Source organism: Micromys minutus (genome assembly GCF_963924665.1).
Source record: "Micromys minutus genome assembly, chromosome: 3".
Lineage (NCBI taxonomy): Eukaryota > Metazoa > Chordata > Mammalia > Rodentia > Muridae > Micromys > Micromys minutus.
Genome location: NC_137972.1, coordinates 33,110,623 through 33,126,254, shown reverse-complemented (window position 1 = coordinate 33,126,254; position 15,632 = coordinate 33,110,623). Strand labels below are relative to the sequence as shown.

Below are 15,632 nucleotides of genomic sequence, written 5' to 3'. Positions count from 1 at the left end.
GGGGTACGAAAGTAAGCTATCAAACCTAAGAAGATGGCTCAGTGGTGGGCAAGAACGCTTTCTATGTAAGCCTAAGAACCTACGTTTGAACAAATTGAATTCCCAGAATTCATATAAAAATACCAGGCATGGATGAATATTCTTATAATTACCACATTGTGAGGCAGGTAGATTTCCAGAGCTTGCTGGCTAGCCAAAATAGTGAGGTGAGGTTCACACCCAGTTGGAGACTGTCTCTGGGGACAAAGTGGGAGCAGTATGATAAGACATCTAATGTCCTCTCGCTTCTGCATGTAGCTGTACATTCCCACCCACATATGCCACACATACTACCAAATTTTAAGATATATATGAATTATCACGTTACTCCACTATTTTATTATTATTTAGCATTCTAGAGTTTTTTAGCTATGAGCATACTTTTCCAAAAGGAAAGGAGGGGTATAAGTACTAGTAAACAGGGGTGGCTGTCATATGCAAGTAATACATATACAAGTTAGATTCCTAGAAAAGCTGAGAAAATTGTCTGGGACCAGTATGCAAACATTGCATTATAACATTAAGATGGACAAATGGAGAAATCTGTTCTAGTCACAATAGTAATAAACAGTGGAGAACACTGGAAACCTTAAGTCTCTCAGTTACAAAGAGGGAATAAAAGCTGAAAAACATCACACATAAATGTTGCTGAGGGTGCTTTCTCCCCAATTATATCACAGACGTACTGAGATTAGAGGTTTTTTTAAAAAGACAAAATATCAGTATTGCTAGATGTGGTATGTGTCTAGAATCTAGTATTGGAGAGGCTGAGAAAGGAAAATGAAAGTTTGAGGCCAGCCTAGGCAACATTACATGACCCTGTCTCACGTGAAAGGGGTGTGTGTGTGTTAACACTGATGACATATTATACAGGAAATAGAATAACTTTCAGTAACCAGGCTCGTATATTTAAAAAACAATAGGAATAAGCTGGGGAGTTGGGGAGGCATTGTAGCTCAGTGGTAAAGTACTTTCCTAAAATATACAAGGTCCAAGCAAAAGTATAATAGTCTAATAGGAAAATGTGAGTCCTTGTAATTTAGTAAAGGAAAATTAGAGTTAGTCAATTGCAAAACATTTTCCAAGGAAAAAGGTTGTAGGCATTTGCTACTAGAAAGGTGGAATAGGAATCAGTGCACTAAAGTAAGTTGTATGTACTTGTTCCTTAAGAGTTTTAAGTATAGTTTAGGGAGTCAGCAAGATGGCTCAGTGAGTAAAAGTGCCTGTCACTCAAGCCTGAGGACCTGAATTCAGATTCCTGAACCATGTCAAAAACAAGATACACTGAAATGCGACTAATCCCAGCACTGCTATGTCAAGATGAAGTTGTGGAGACAGATGAATGGGCCAGAAGAACATGGGACAAGCTAGCCTGTAATATGCAGTAGAGGCCACGCTCCAACAAGGAATATACCAACTCCCAAAAGTTACCCTCTGGCCTCACACATGTGTAATGCAAACATGGCCACTCGAGTGCACACATTTTTTTTTTTCCTCAAGTATAAATTACAGAAGGGATATAGCTAAGTGGTAGAGTGTTTATCCAACATATATGGTTGTCCTTCAGTTCAATCCTCAAACAAGATAGTATGGGTGCGCTATATATACAATCCCAAAGCTTGGGCAACTAGCAGGAAAATTGCTAACAATGAGTACTGTCCTAACCTAGGCTACATGCTGCCTATCTCAAATACAAAATATAAACATATTGATTTACAGACCAGTCTGGGCTATATATTGTGAGACCTAAAAAAAAAAGTGGGGGCCTGCTGCCAAGCCTCACAACTTGGACTCAGTCCTTGAGATCCACATGGTAAAAGAGAAAATCAACTCCCCAAGTTGTTCTTTAACTTTCAGGTGCATAACATAACCTGCTTGTACACGTGCGCGCACAAAATGAAATATTTTTAAAAACTAAATAGGAATTAAATGTTAAGCCTAAAGATGATGGTATTTTCATAGTTCAGGGATAGAATTGCAAAGTTACAGTTAGATTCATTCGGTAATGAAAACATTAAAACACAATATAATATTTTCGATTCTACTTTTGTATTTGTGTTTTGCCTATACATATGTATGTGTACCACATTTTTGCTTTGTGCACATGGAATTCAGAAAAGCATTAGATTTCCTAAAACTGGAGTTAATAGTTGGCTCTGGGCTGCCATGTGGGTGCTGGCAACTGAAACGGTTTCATCTGTAAGAGTAGACAGAGCTCTTAACCACTGCCATCTCTCCAGCCCTAGTAAATAAACTTTAAAAACAAACTAGCCAGTGGTGGTAGCTCGGGACTTTAATCCTAGCACTTGGGAGACAGCAGGCAGCCTGGTCTCAGTGAGTACAGCCAAGGAGAAACTCTTAGAAAAGCCACGTTACAAAAAGATAATAAACTGAAAAAGTCAAATTTATAACATTTTTTTTTACTGTCACCTCTAAAGACCTGCATACTAATAAAGTGTAAGTTGGACATTGCAAATCATTCACAGGAGTAAATACAGAGGTAGTAAGCATATGTAAATGTGTGGATGTACATGCATGAGGATGAGAGGAAAGGATAGGTATTTTGTTCTTCATGCTGTTCTTTTGAAATATTCTCTCAACTGAACCTCCATTAGGCTGACATCCAGCAAGCTTTCACCCCCAGCACTGGAGTTACAGGCAAAAGTGCAGCTATATCTGGTCCTTCGTGTATGAATATTTATTTCAAGTCATTCTCTTTAAAAAAAAGACCGAAGGCACTGTAGTTGTCCTAACGTAACAAATTAGTAAAGAACAGTTTTTTGTCATAGTTGCAATAAAGGAAAATAATAATTCAGCACAGGTTAAATTTTGGCAATATTAATATCACATACCCATTTTTAAAGAGTATTCATAAACCAGGCATGGTAGCACATATCTGTGATCCCAGCTTTTGGGAGACAAAGACAGGAGAAGGATGCTAGTTTGAAGCCAGCCTGGATTACAATGGCTACTTCAGTTCATTTTACAGTAGTAAGACCCTATTTCAAAAACATTCTGTCACCAAAGAAAGAGTCTTACAAAATTTTATTCACTAGCAGAAACTTGAGGAAAATCATTTTAATTTATGTATAATGGGTAGTAAGGGCTTAATTAAATACATGAATTCTTGCATAATCGTGAAGTGTTAAGGCAGGGTTTTTAAAAATGTGTGTGTGTGTGTGTGTGTGTGTGTGTGTGTGTGTGTGTGTGTGTGTGTTAATACACATTTGACAACTATAAGGAAAGCAAATAGCAAATATTTCTGACCTAAGAATTTAGTCGGTCATTGGGTTTACTGAGTATAGCATCTTAAATGTTCACTGAAATATCAAATATATATCGCATTCATTTGTGTAGCAGTTTTTCCTAATTTTCTTAGCGAAATCTTCATCACAGAATATATTTAATAGCTACATTGTTGAACCCTCAGTACAGAGTTCTTAAAAATTGGGTTTGAAGTCTTTAGAAATGCTTAAAAATCATTGTGCACATTAGTTTTGGATTACATTTGTTTGTTTGTTGTACCTAGGCATGTTAAAAAAGGATAAAACAATAAATGCTATAAAGACCAAGAGGAAAGTATTCTTTCAATGTAGAAAGATCAATGTAGAAAATTCCTAAGAAACAAGAAAAAAAAATTCTATCCATTTGAGATTCATCAGTGCCTCGTACCTCTATATTGGCTACTTTCCCAATTCTAGTAGTTTTGCACTTATATTTACATACTGACACTGTCAGAGGACTCTTCCTAAGCAATCCCTGATTGTGGTCCTCATTTTGCCTTGAAGGCCTGGTATGACTGTCATTGTTTCCACCAAACCATGGTGCTGCAATTTAGCATACTTTTAAGACTGTTTCCACCCACGATGACTAGAGATAAAAGTCTATTGATACAGGTGCCTGTCTCAGGTGTACAGTGCCCAGGATTTGATCCCCAGCATTATATAAGGCAGGTGGCCATGGACTGGGTGGTACCATATCTAGTCTCTCCGTCTGCATCAGTTCTCATCTTTGATACAGGATAATGATAACAACAGAAAGGCTGGATTTATAGACATCCTAAATGTTTATATCAAGCACACCATACAGTGCCTAGTAAACATTACCTGAAAAATGATCTTGTTTTATTTTCTAAGAAATGGAATTCATAATGTTGTTCAGGCCCAGGCTAGCCTTCAACTCTTGGCTTGAGCAGTCCTTCTACTTCAGCCGCCCTAGAAGCTGGGACTACAGTCCTTTGACACTGTATCTCACTTTACCTACTTTGACAGGTATTTTTGTGTTTATCCTCATTCCTTAGGGGCCACAACTTTTGAAGTCAGTTCTACCTTTATGTGAGCTCCAGGATTGGATAGCAACCACCTTTAGGTGACATCATCTCAAAGGCCTCTTCTTTGTCCCTGCTTGAGCCACTCTTTCTTTTTTTAAGGCAGGGTTTCACTATGTATCTCAGGCTGACTTAGAATTTGAGATAATCCTGTCTTTGTTTCAAAAATTGTAGGGTTATAGTCAAGCTTAATGATACCAATAAGAAGTTTACATTAAACATCTAGTATGTTTTCTCTAAGCTCTTTGAAAACAATATATAATGGCCCTTACATACATAACTTTGACAAGTAGTACTTAAGTATATACTAAGTAAATGAATGATCTTTTTAACTTTTAAGTACTCACTTTTAGTCAAGTATATTTTTCCTCTGAGGTATGGTTTGTCCTGAAAGTCTTCTTAAATACAACAAAACAGTGCACATAAAACACAAAATATGGTCACTAAAATACTTAGTTTAATAACTTGCTTTTTTAAAGGTACCTAAGAATACAGAGTTAGCCATATGAGAAGGAGTCTTGGGTTTTGTTTTGTTTTAATAGTTGAAAAGTTTTTAATAGAAACAATTTTCTTTTCCAGCTCCTAGTGTTTGTTCAGCACTTGAACACTAGGAGCTATATGAGGATGCAAGATAATATTGTCTCCTATTCAGGAATGTTTACTGGAAGAGCTGCTGAAAGAGGACATCAATAAATATTGAAAGGACAATATAAGTATGACCTAGCAGGTGATAGTGTAGAAGTGAAATAGAAAGTGGATTTAACAACTTAGCACAAGTTTAAGATTCTGTAAAATTCAATGGAAGAAAACCTATATTTCACTCCAGAAGAAAAATTCCCTTGGCATTGACCATTAAAATTGTCTATATTCATGTAGTTTCTCTGGGACATGAAATGTTTCATAAGTTACATTCATAGTAGTGATTAATAGCGAGTGACAAATGCCTATAATCCCAGAGAAAGGCAGGTGGATCTCTGTTAGAGGCCAGTCTGATCTACAAAGCAAGTTACAGGACAGCCAGGACTACACAGCAAAACCCTGTCTCAAAACCCCCACACCCCCCAAAAAAGTATATTTAGGCTTTTGACTTAATTAGGAGAGATTATTTAATGGGGTGGGGAATAGGATCCCTTGCAGGTTAGAGGTTAGTGCCTTTGCTAACTAGCCTTCCAGTAAGATATATTTCAGTTCTCATCCAAGCTTTGTGTTTCACAGACTTACTGAGCCCATTAAAGAAATGGAAGTCTCGCTATCTGATGGAACAGAATATCACCAAGTTGCTTCAGCCTCTGTCTCCAGTTACACCACCCCCACCCAGCTCAGGCTCAAAGAGTCCCCAGCTGACCACACCTGGCCAGACTCATCCAGGAGAAGAGGAGTGTCGAAATGGATACAGCCTCATGTTCTCACCAATCACATCTCTTACTACTGCTAGTCGTTCCAACACTCCTCTGCAGTTTGAGGTGATTGGGGTTTTGTTGTTGGGAATGATTGATATGAAAATCCTTGTTTATACTTCTTTGTTTCAAATATATCATTTCAGGTGTTTTAACTGTCTTCCTCATCTCTACAAAAATCATTAACCTAGGGTCACTGTAGGCTGGTATCTGGTAGCCTCTTATCTTGGCAGCCCCTGTTCTTGCCAGAATAGCAGCAGTGCTGCCATGATCTCTTCAACTTTCTCTTTTCATTCAGTCCTTCAATCATAATCTTAGGTAGTGAGCATACAGGATCTTTAACTTTATTATCTGTGTTGATCAAAAGAGGTGTTTGGTTGCCTATGGTACCAGTTAGTTTCACAAGCCTGGGAGCTCAGACTACACGGTGGTCTCACATCTGTGTGTCTAGACCTCTAACTGTAAAGTGTCTTTCCCAGGTTCTTTGGTAGCTCTACTGTGCCCTCGGGAAACAGACTTAGAAACATTGGGGTATGCCTTACAATAAATGTGGTGGTGGTGGTAGTAGTGTTGTTGCTGCTGCTGTTTTGATTTCCTACTACAGGTGATTTTTTTTCTCTCCCTGTTATAATGTATTAGGACTGAGGTAGACTAGAGGCTAGTAACACACACATTGGTATTTGGATTATGTTAGAAATATTAGCTATTTCTAAAATTGTTAAACTCAATCAATCACTTTGATATTCAAGTTCAAGTGATTGGTGTGAATATATAATCCATGTGTTTTTATAACTCATTTGCATGTTGCTCTAATTAAGTGGGTATTTGTTGGGATCTACCCACTAAACCTCTGGCTTTTACTTCTGGATGTTGTGTTGATAAAGTTGAATATCTAACACTTCTGGAGACTTTTACGACTGTGCAAAGATTAACAACACCTGGGTTCTAAAGGCACTAGCAGCTGGAAGCAGATCAGTGTGCTGCTCTACGCAGTCCAGAATTAACTTACTGTAGAGCAAACCTTTGGGTGGAAAAACATCATCCTGGGCACATTTGGTTTTTCTAGGTAAATTATATTTCTGTGTCCTTTTAAATTGATTATTGAAAACTATAAAATGGCATGTTAATGAAAAATATTTTAAGACAGAGAACATAGGTTTCAGTGAATCTCAGTCTAAGCATGTTAAAATACCAGGAAGCAGGCTAGCTCATCAGTAAAGGCACTTCTTGCCAAGCCTCACTACCAGAGTTCAGTCCCTGAAACTCACATGGTAGAAAACCAACTTAACAAGTGACTTCTCCGCATAGACATAAAGTTTTAAATGTAATTTTTAAGCATTAAACAAGGGAATAAAGATAGCTTCGCAGTCTAGAGTTTGTACTGCTCTTGGAGCCAGAGTTCCATAACCAGCACCCAGAGTGGATAGATCATAACTACTATAGCTCTGCCTCTAAGAGATGAAGCTCCCTCTTGTCTTCCTCAGACACACATACACATTCATACATAATCTTTTTTAAGTAAATTGAAATATTTTACGGGCTAGCAAACGGCCCAGCCAATAAAGAGCACTAGGTGCTCTTGCCAAAGACTGGGCTTTGATTTCAACACCCACATGGTGGCTCATAACCCTCTAACCCCAGTTCTAGGGATCTGATGCCCTTTTCAAGCTTCCATTGGTACTAGGCACATGGTGCACAGACACATATATGCAGGTATAATACCCATATATAAAATAAAAATGGAAAAATAAAATATTTTTAAAAGATTATCAGGAAGGAAAGAAATACATTAAATAAAATTTAAATGCATGATTATAAAGTACTAATTTAATAATGCAGTGTCACCCTTCTCATTATAAAAACAGCTTCACCATCCTGCCATTTTTAATCATCATTTTAATAGCAATAGTCTTTTCTGTATTTGAGTACAAAAAGGTTGGTTTGCAAGCTGTTATTCATCAAAAACTACAGCAGAGAACTGGGTGCATTGGGCATGCATCTGTAATCCCCCACAGTCTGAAGACACCAAAAGTTTGAGCACACTCTGAGCTACATTGGCAAGACCCTGTCTTTTAAAATGAAATAATAAAAGATGATATAATACAAAGTTTATTTCCATGTTGTTCTTTAAACATAAAATTATTTGGAAAAGAAGATGTTGAAATAAACTTTTCTGTTAAAAGTTAAATAAAATGTAGGCTGGAGTGATGACTGTGGTTAAGAGCACTGGTTGTTGTTCCAGCAGACTCAATTTTTAATTCCCAGAACATCCACATGGTTCCTCACAGCTATTTGTTACTCCAGTCTCTGGTGATTTAATGCCTTCTTCTGACCTTATCTGGCATTGTGTGCATGTGGTACACAGGCATGCAGGCAGGCAAGCCACTTACACACCTAAAGTAAAAATAGTATTTTTAAAAAATGTTTGAAAACACAAAGTGACAGGTGAAATATCAAAAAGTGTTAAAAGTAAAATCAGCTTCAAGTGGAGAGGAAAACTTTGACTAGGAAACAGATTGATATCTAGAACTGAGGGGATGAGGCATAGTCAAAGAAAAATCTAGAAGAAGAAGGAAAATAAAGCTCTGTGCTCTGTACACTCAGCACCCTCCCCATTGAAAAACATTACTATCCAAACTGTGTTTTGCTGAAAGAGCTTTATATATAGCCCATGTCTGCTTTCTGGGCCACAGTTAATAGTCTGTATATTGAGAGCACACCCCCACCCCTTTCCCCAGTGCCTGGTACCCTGAGTCCTTGTCATAGCTGCTGTCATCATTTTCTTGTTGCCCTTCACACCATCCCATCAAGACTTCACTCTCCAGTTCCCATGTGTTACAGAGGTATTACCTCAGCTAAATGTCTTATGTATGTCACAGAAGAAATATACATGGTATTGGGGTGAGAGGCTGTGGGGTTTTTTTTTTGTTTTGTGGTTCCTAGAGTACAGTAGATTTTAACTCTGCTAGGTGTGTGCCAGTGTACAACTGTCCCTTGAGAGAAACTGGCCGTCTCTCCTGTTAGTTCCCAGGATACCCCTAGATAGATCTAAAGCTAGTAAGAGAATTAAGAAAGACTATAATCAGAGGGAGTATGAGTTTCTCTAGGAAGAATAGGGAGTAGGGTATGCACCCTGCCATAAGAAACACTGTAAGCCCTCTAAAATATACAAGTTTAACATTTGACCTCTTTCCTGAGTTCTACTTGAGATGTTCACTTACACCATGAAACTTCATAACCAGTTTTGCTTAAGTCCTTTTCAATTCACCAGGTAGTATTTAGCTAACCACTTTGTCTGTGGAGATGAGTTCTGCAGTTAAACATTTACCCTACACATTCTTAACTACCCTCACTTCCAAAAATGTGTGGCTAACAACCATGCTTACCTTTACTTTCTGTTTTTCTTCTTAACTCAAAGAAGATAAATAACAAGATGCTTTTTCCCTCCTCTATTACATACCCTCCCCTGAGGGTTCCCTTGCACATGGGCCTGAATCCCTGTCCCATGAGATAATTACCATCCTATCTCAATCATACATGCAAGCTGAGAGAGTGCATGAGGGCGGCCCTGAGTGTGGATGGGGGGCAGGGCTGGAGGGCGGCATCTTATTCACGGCGTGTAGAGTAAGTCTTACTTAAAACTAACTGCACAGGACGATGGGAAATTGAGTAATTGTATTTGTTGTGGGGGTTGTTTATCATTTTCGGGAAGGAATGTCTCAAGAGTTTCATTTAAGAAGATCTTCAAAGGATATAGATTCTGTGTGCATGAGGTTATTGTTAGAGAAAGTAATGAATAACATCTGCTTGTTAACAAGGAAAGTGGAGTTGGAAGGCACTGTCTCGGTATCATGTCAGCAATTTGGGGGTTAAACTGACAGCACTGAATGACCAGGTGTTTGGGCTATGGGTGATAGATGAGCAGCTTCTTTAGGGAAATCCAACTTTTTTTGGCTTTCCTTCATTTCCTCTGGAGTGCCCTATTGTGTATAAATATGTAAAGAAACTTAAGCCCACACTCTAGGTTGCAAGCCTTCTCTTTTACAGAAGATGGGATACAGTTTTTGCACAGTGATTGATACCTCTTAGGATATCAATTTCAGTACTCTTCTTGGAAACCCTTCCCTAAAGATTCAAAATTTTTGTGTTAGCTTTTATTATAAGCTTTAGACAATTGTAATAACCCTGTAATCTTCATGGAGCTTTTTTTCTTGCTAAAGAGAGCGCTATAATCTCTGTACCTTTTAGAAATTAACTGACCTTTATTATCACTTTCTAAAATAATTAGGACCCTACTCCCTGACGAATCACCAAATTCTCATTCAGTAGGATATTCTATATAGGTCATCATGAAACTGAAAAGATTGTATCCCACTAGTTTACTGTTGATTTCCTGGGTGTTGTGAGTCTATCTTGTTGGGAACGTATAGATTGCTCTGTCCTTGATTGCTAAAGATTCAATATAGAAAGGCTTTGATGTTTGACTTTGTACTTGGATTTCTGGTACTGTCTTTTTAGGCAGTTGATCTGTCTAGTAGAGGAAATCTTGGTGTATTGAGTGATACAGATAAGCAGTAGCAGGTGGGTTTTATCACTGGTGCATTTCAGCCTTTGCCTTGTTTTTCAGTGGTAGGCTTTAGCAGGTCTTTGATAGATTGGTAGACAGCAGAGGGCACAACAAGAATTGAACAGACAAAGTTGCATGAGAAACATAATTCAAGGTACAAGTGAATGAGGAATGGATTAATGCTACTCTCCATGCTTGGCTTTTCAACTACCTCCTGCTTTTCTTTACATTCCCACACACCTTCCATTGATACTAGTTTAATAATATATAACATCAGAAGCCAGTAACTTAAGACCTTTCTGTAGTGTGTTTCCTTGGAGCTCTGATATGCCCCTGGCTACACTGCCAGCCCCCAAGAATGCTGTTAGATGACCAGTAGCCTGATGCAGGCTGAGCAGAGTGGTCATGATTGCACAGTTGCCTAATGTCTTTACTCCGTTTTTGCCCTTGACTTTTTTTTTTTCTAACATGTCCCATATCTCTCTTGATCTTTATTATTTCAGCTTTGTCACCGAAAAGACCTAGATTTGACAAAAGTGGGATACCCAGACTCCAGCACCCAAAGCTGCGCTGATAGGCCCTCCCTGCTCAACTGCAGTCATCCTGACCTGGCTTCTCATTCCTCTGTTGCTCCCACTTCCGAGGCTGGCTTCCCAAGCAGGAGTGGAGATGGTCCTCAGACTTTACTGAGAAACTCAGACCAGGCGTTCAGGACAGAGTTCAATCTGATGTACGCCTACTCCCCTTTGAATGCTATGCCTCGAGCAGATGGACTGTATAGAGGGTCTCCCTTGGTGGGGGACAGGAAGCCTTTACATTTAGACGGAGGATACTGTTCCCCTGCAGAAGGCTTTTCCAGCAGATATGAACATGGCTTTATGAAAGACCTTTCTCGGGGCTCCATGTCACCTGGTAGTGAAAGGACCTGTGAAGGAGTCCCATCTGCTCCTCAGAACCCACCACAAAGGAAAAAGGTAAGTTATCGTGTTCCTCTCTTAAAGAATATTAGTCAGTTAAACTTTCTAGGCCCCAGTGCATAATACTTGTCCTACTCTTTGCTATGACCTGTGGAAATTAGTTCTTTTATTTAATTACATTTACTTCTTTGGTTTATGGCAGTGGGGGGCATGAACATGCCAAAGGCAGATATATAGAAGTGAGAAGATTACTTGTGGGAATCATTTCTTTGCTTCCACCATGTGGGTCCTGGGATTGAACTCAAGTCGTCGGTCTTGGCAGCCACAGCCTTTATCAATTGAATAGACTCTATTAGTATAACTGGTAAGTGTTGTGAATAGCCGGCAGGACTGAAGAGCAGTCAGTAAACGAGTACTTGTATAGCACGAGGAAGGCCTCTGTCTCCAGCATCCCAACTACAAATAAAGCAAATATCCAGCCTGGCTTCGTGGCACATGTCTGTGAACCTAGTTTTCTGGAGGTTGGAATGGGATTAGAAAGCTAAAGTCATCCAGGCTTTTTAAACACAGCAGATTTCACAAAACTGTTGTATGCAACTGAAAGGCTAACATACTGAAAAGGAAGAGCTCTGAAGCTGTCTTACTCATAGAAATCAGTTTGGGGCATAGCTTTAAGACCATCTGATGTGTTTTCTCAGACAGATGTGGTTGTTCACATTTGTAATCCCAGAACCCATTTGTGAAATTGAGGCAGAAGGACTGAGAAATTCTATGCCAGAGGCTAAAGAGCTGAGTCAGCAGTTAAGAGCATTTATTGTTCTTCCAAAACACTCAAGTTGAGTTCCCAGCACCTGAAGTAGTGCTTGTAACTCCAGCTCCAGGGCATCTGATGCCCTCTGTGGCCTTCATGGCTGCGTTCCAGCCCAGGCCACATAGAGACCGGTCATTTGTTTCAGCAATTCATTCTGTAATCACAGTGGTTGTATAATTAGGGAATTTCCCATTTTGCACATGAGAAAGCTAAAGCAATTCAATAACTTGTTAACAAACAGCAAATAGTAACAAAGGAGTTAGAGTACTACCCTGACTCTAATTCCAGATTACACAATCTAGTTGTTAATGTTATATGCTAGATTAGATTTGCCTCCTAGAGTCTGCACTAATAGAACCTCACTAGAAAATACCATTAGTAAAGTTTGAATTAGAGTGATGGTAGTTGCTCCAAAGGAGTTGTTCACATTCTCAGCAGGGACAGTTTAAAGAATGAGCAAGAAGTCTTTAATCTTGCTTATTTGAGGGGTAGAAATGGAGAGGTAGCAAGTGTAGCCACATTTCAAATAATGAGTAGGAAGGAATCAGCCAATAAATGTAGAGGAAGCTGTTAGTATACAGCCAGTCTGTGACACTGACTAGGATGTAGACGGGCACTGATAGTTGACTGCAGTTACAGTGCAGGGAGAATCAGGAAGCAGGTGCACAGAGAAGTGGGTAGATCAGACCTAAAGAGACCTTGTCATGGCCTGAGGCTTATAAGTAATGCCTCTTCTAAAAGTCACAAAAGCTGCTATTTCCCCCTAAATACTGTTTTGGGAGTATTTTGGGTTGTCATAGTGACTTGGATGTATTTATTGTTAGGGTTTAACAAGGCTGAGTATACTGTGTATGACAGTTTCACAGAGAAACTAGTTATATCCTCATTGAAGTAGAAGCATGTGACTTTATTTCAATTACAGTTTATTAAGTTCTCCAAGGTGATAGTAAAAATGCACACACAAAAATTTTTTGCTGCTATTTTTGTGATATTTCACGCTTAGGCACAAAGTTAAGAGCACCTTGGATAGGAAAAGGAAATAGTAGCACACAGTAGGGATGATGGTGGGGGATCAAAGCCTTAAAGTTGCAGTACTGACTTTGAAATTGCACAATATGACAAATAATATTCTGATTTCATTTGTTAAATATAAGGTAATTGACATTAAAATTTGTTTCAGAAATATTTGGGCACTTATGCCAGATTTTTGTACTAAATGTTAACAATAAAAGCTAAGGACTGGATGGCTGGAGAGATGGTTCTGTAAGAACACTTACTGCTCTGTCAGGACCTAAAACCTACATGCATCTGCTCACAAACACCAATGGCTCCAGCTCTATGGCAGCCCACATCCCCTTCGTCCCTCTGAAAGCATATACATACGGGTAAATAGATAATATTTTAAGGCTAAAAACACTTATGGTCAGGCCTGACAAATCTGAGTTTGAACCCAAAAACACACAGTAAGAGGAAAACACCATTTCCCCAGGTTGTCGTTTGACCTACACAATAAGTGGGGGTTTTGTTCTTTCTTTCTTTTTTTAATTAAATTTTAATTAAAGCTAATTTAATTTTAGTTAAAGCTAAAGCATATATGTGATATTATATACCTATGATATCAGGACCTGGGAGACTGGGGTATGAAGATCCTAAGTTCAATGCCTGCCTGCGCTACAAAGATCCTGTCTCACAAAAATGAATGACTGAATAATATAACTTACAGATTAACCAAAAAACAAGATTCTCTAGTAGGTTTAATAGACAATAGAATACAGTAGTGAATGGATAGGAAAAGGGACTTTGTGATAGCAGAAAAAAGATGAGTAAAGATTAGGAGGTCGTTTGAGGATTGGGAAAGGTTTTCAGGTTATAGACAGGTTGCTGAAGTATATAAATGAGAATAATTTCTTTCTTCTTTAGTTCTTTAATAACCTCTATTCCCTTATAGGTAATACAAATAGTCTTAAATCCCATTGTGTGTCTTCAAAATTTGAATATTATGAAGAACCCTGAAATACTGGCTTTTTCTTCTTGGTAGTACCTATTTATTGTGGTTAATTTTTGGTTTTGGTGGAGTGGATGTTCCTATGGAATGAAGAACTTTTTTCCAGGATACAAAAGCATTCCGTTTTTCTGCCCTACTTCTTCCAGATGCCACCACTGTTGGACATAATGATAGTAGGTTAGGAAGGCTGATAGTAATCTCACAAGTTTCTCTGACGAAAGTAAAACAATATGGTCTGTTTGAGCAACATTGTTCAAAAATGACATTTAGAAAATTCTTTTGTCCTCACTAGTTTCTGACTGGCTTGAGTCTGTATCACCGCTCGGGTCCCTTTTATACCTGAAAAAGGTTGTTGTATAGGGACTGGAAAGATCCCTTAGTGATTAAGAGCATACACTGCTGATCTGATCAGAGTTCAATTCCCAATACCCACATCAGATGGCTCACAACTGCCTTTAGCTCTAGCTCTCTAAAGATTGTTCCAGCTCAGACACCTGCATTCAGCGTGCACAGAGAGTTTTAAAATACAATCAGAGTTGTCATAGTTGATGCCTGCTTTGTTCGAATGTCTACTGCTTTACCCAGGACTCCATCTTTTGATAGTAAGCCACTCACTAATGATACTGTTTGTTTTTCATATCTAGGTATCCTTGCTAGAGTACCGCAAAAGGAAACAAGAAGCTAAAGAGAATTCTGGTGGGGGAAATGACTCTTCACAGAGCAAAAGCAAGTCTTCAGGAGCTGGGCAAGGCAGCAGTAACTCTGTTTCTGACACTGGTGCCCATGGTGTGCAGGGATCCTCAGCCCGAACCCCCTCATCCCCTCACAAAAAGTTTTCCCCATCTCATTCCTCTACATCACATTTGGAGGCGGTAAGCCCATCAGATTCCAGGGGCACTTCTTCTTCTCACTGCAGACCTCAAGAAAACATCAGCAGTAGGTGGTAAGTTTATATTTAACTAGCTTTATAATTAAATTCAGGTAGGAAGTTATACATTCATTTCCAGTTCTACCTAAAATTTTTGGAGCACTTATCAGAGATAAGCAGTCAGTCTGCCATCTGTTCTGTTCAACTAGTTAGTAAGCCACATCCTCACCCTTCAGAGACTCACTGGACAGTAAGGTTTTGAATGTTCATATACTATTTTATTTAGATGAGAGATAAGTAAACAGTCTAGCCAAATTGCCCTCCTTCCCCCCACCCCCGGTGTGTGTGTGTGTGTGTGTGTGTGTGTGTGTGTGTGTGTGTGTGTGAGTGTGCGTGTGTTCATGTATGTACTCTTGCATATGGAGGTCTGAGAACACTTGTAGGAATCAGTTCTTCTGTTACTATGATGGTTCTAGAGATTGAACTTGGATCTTTAGACTTGACCTTTATCTACTGGGCCATCTTGCTGAGTCTAGGTTTTTCTAATTGAAAAGAAACTGTGTCCCATGCTGCTAGTATAGAGAGCAGCAAGATGCTCCGAAAAGACTTGTCTAGTTTAGAAGACATTATAAAAAATAAGTAATATTAATAACAAGTTCTCAGGATTGAACGAGATAATTTTGTTTTCGTTTGTAATTTTT

At 38.8% G+C, this 15,632-nt stretch overlaps 1 protein-coding gene across 3 annotated transcripts in view; it reads left to right on the top strand.

Moving 5' to 3' along the window:
• The window catches only part of SETD5 (SET domain containing 5), a 72,079-nt gene that overhangs the window by 52,315 nt on the left and 4,132 nt on the right, over positions 1–15,632 (top strand). For all 3 annotated transcript variants that reach the window (XM_080914690.1, XM_080914689.1, XM_080914691.1), the window contains 3 exons: positions 5,582–5,829; positions 10,834–11,304; positions 14,708–15,006. In XM_080914690.1, coding sequence (XP_080770816.1) covers positions 5,582–5,829; positions 10,834–11,304; positions 14,708–15,006 — 1,018 coding nt within the window. The remainder of the gene's footprint in view (positions 1–5,581; positions 5,830–10,833; positions 11,305–14,707; positions 15,007–15,632) is intronic.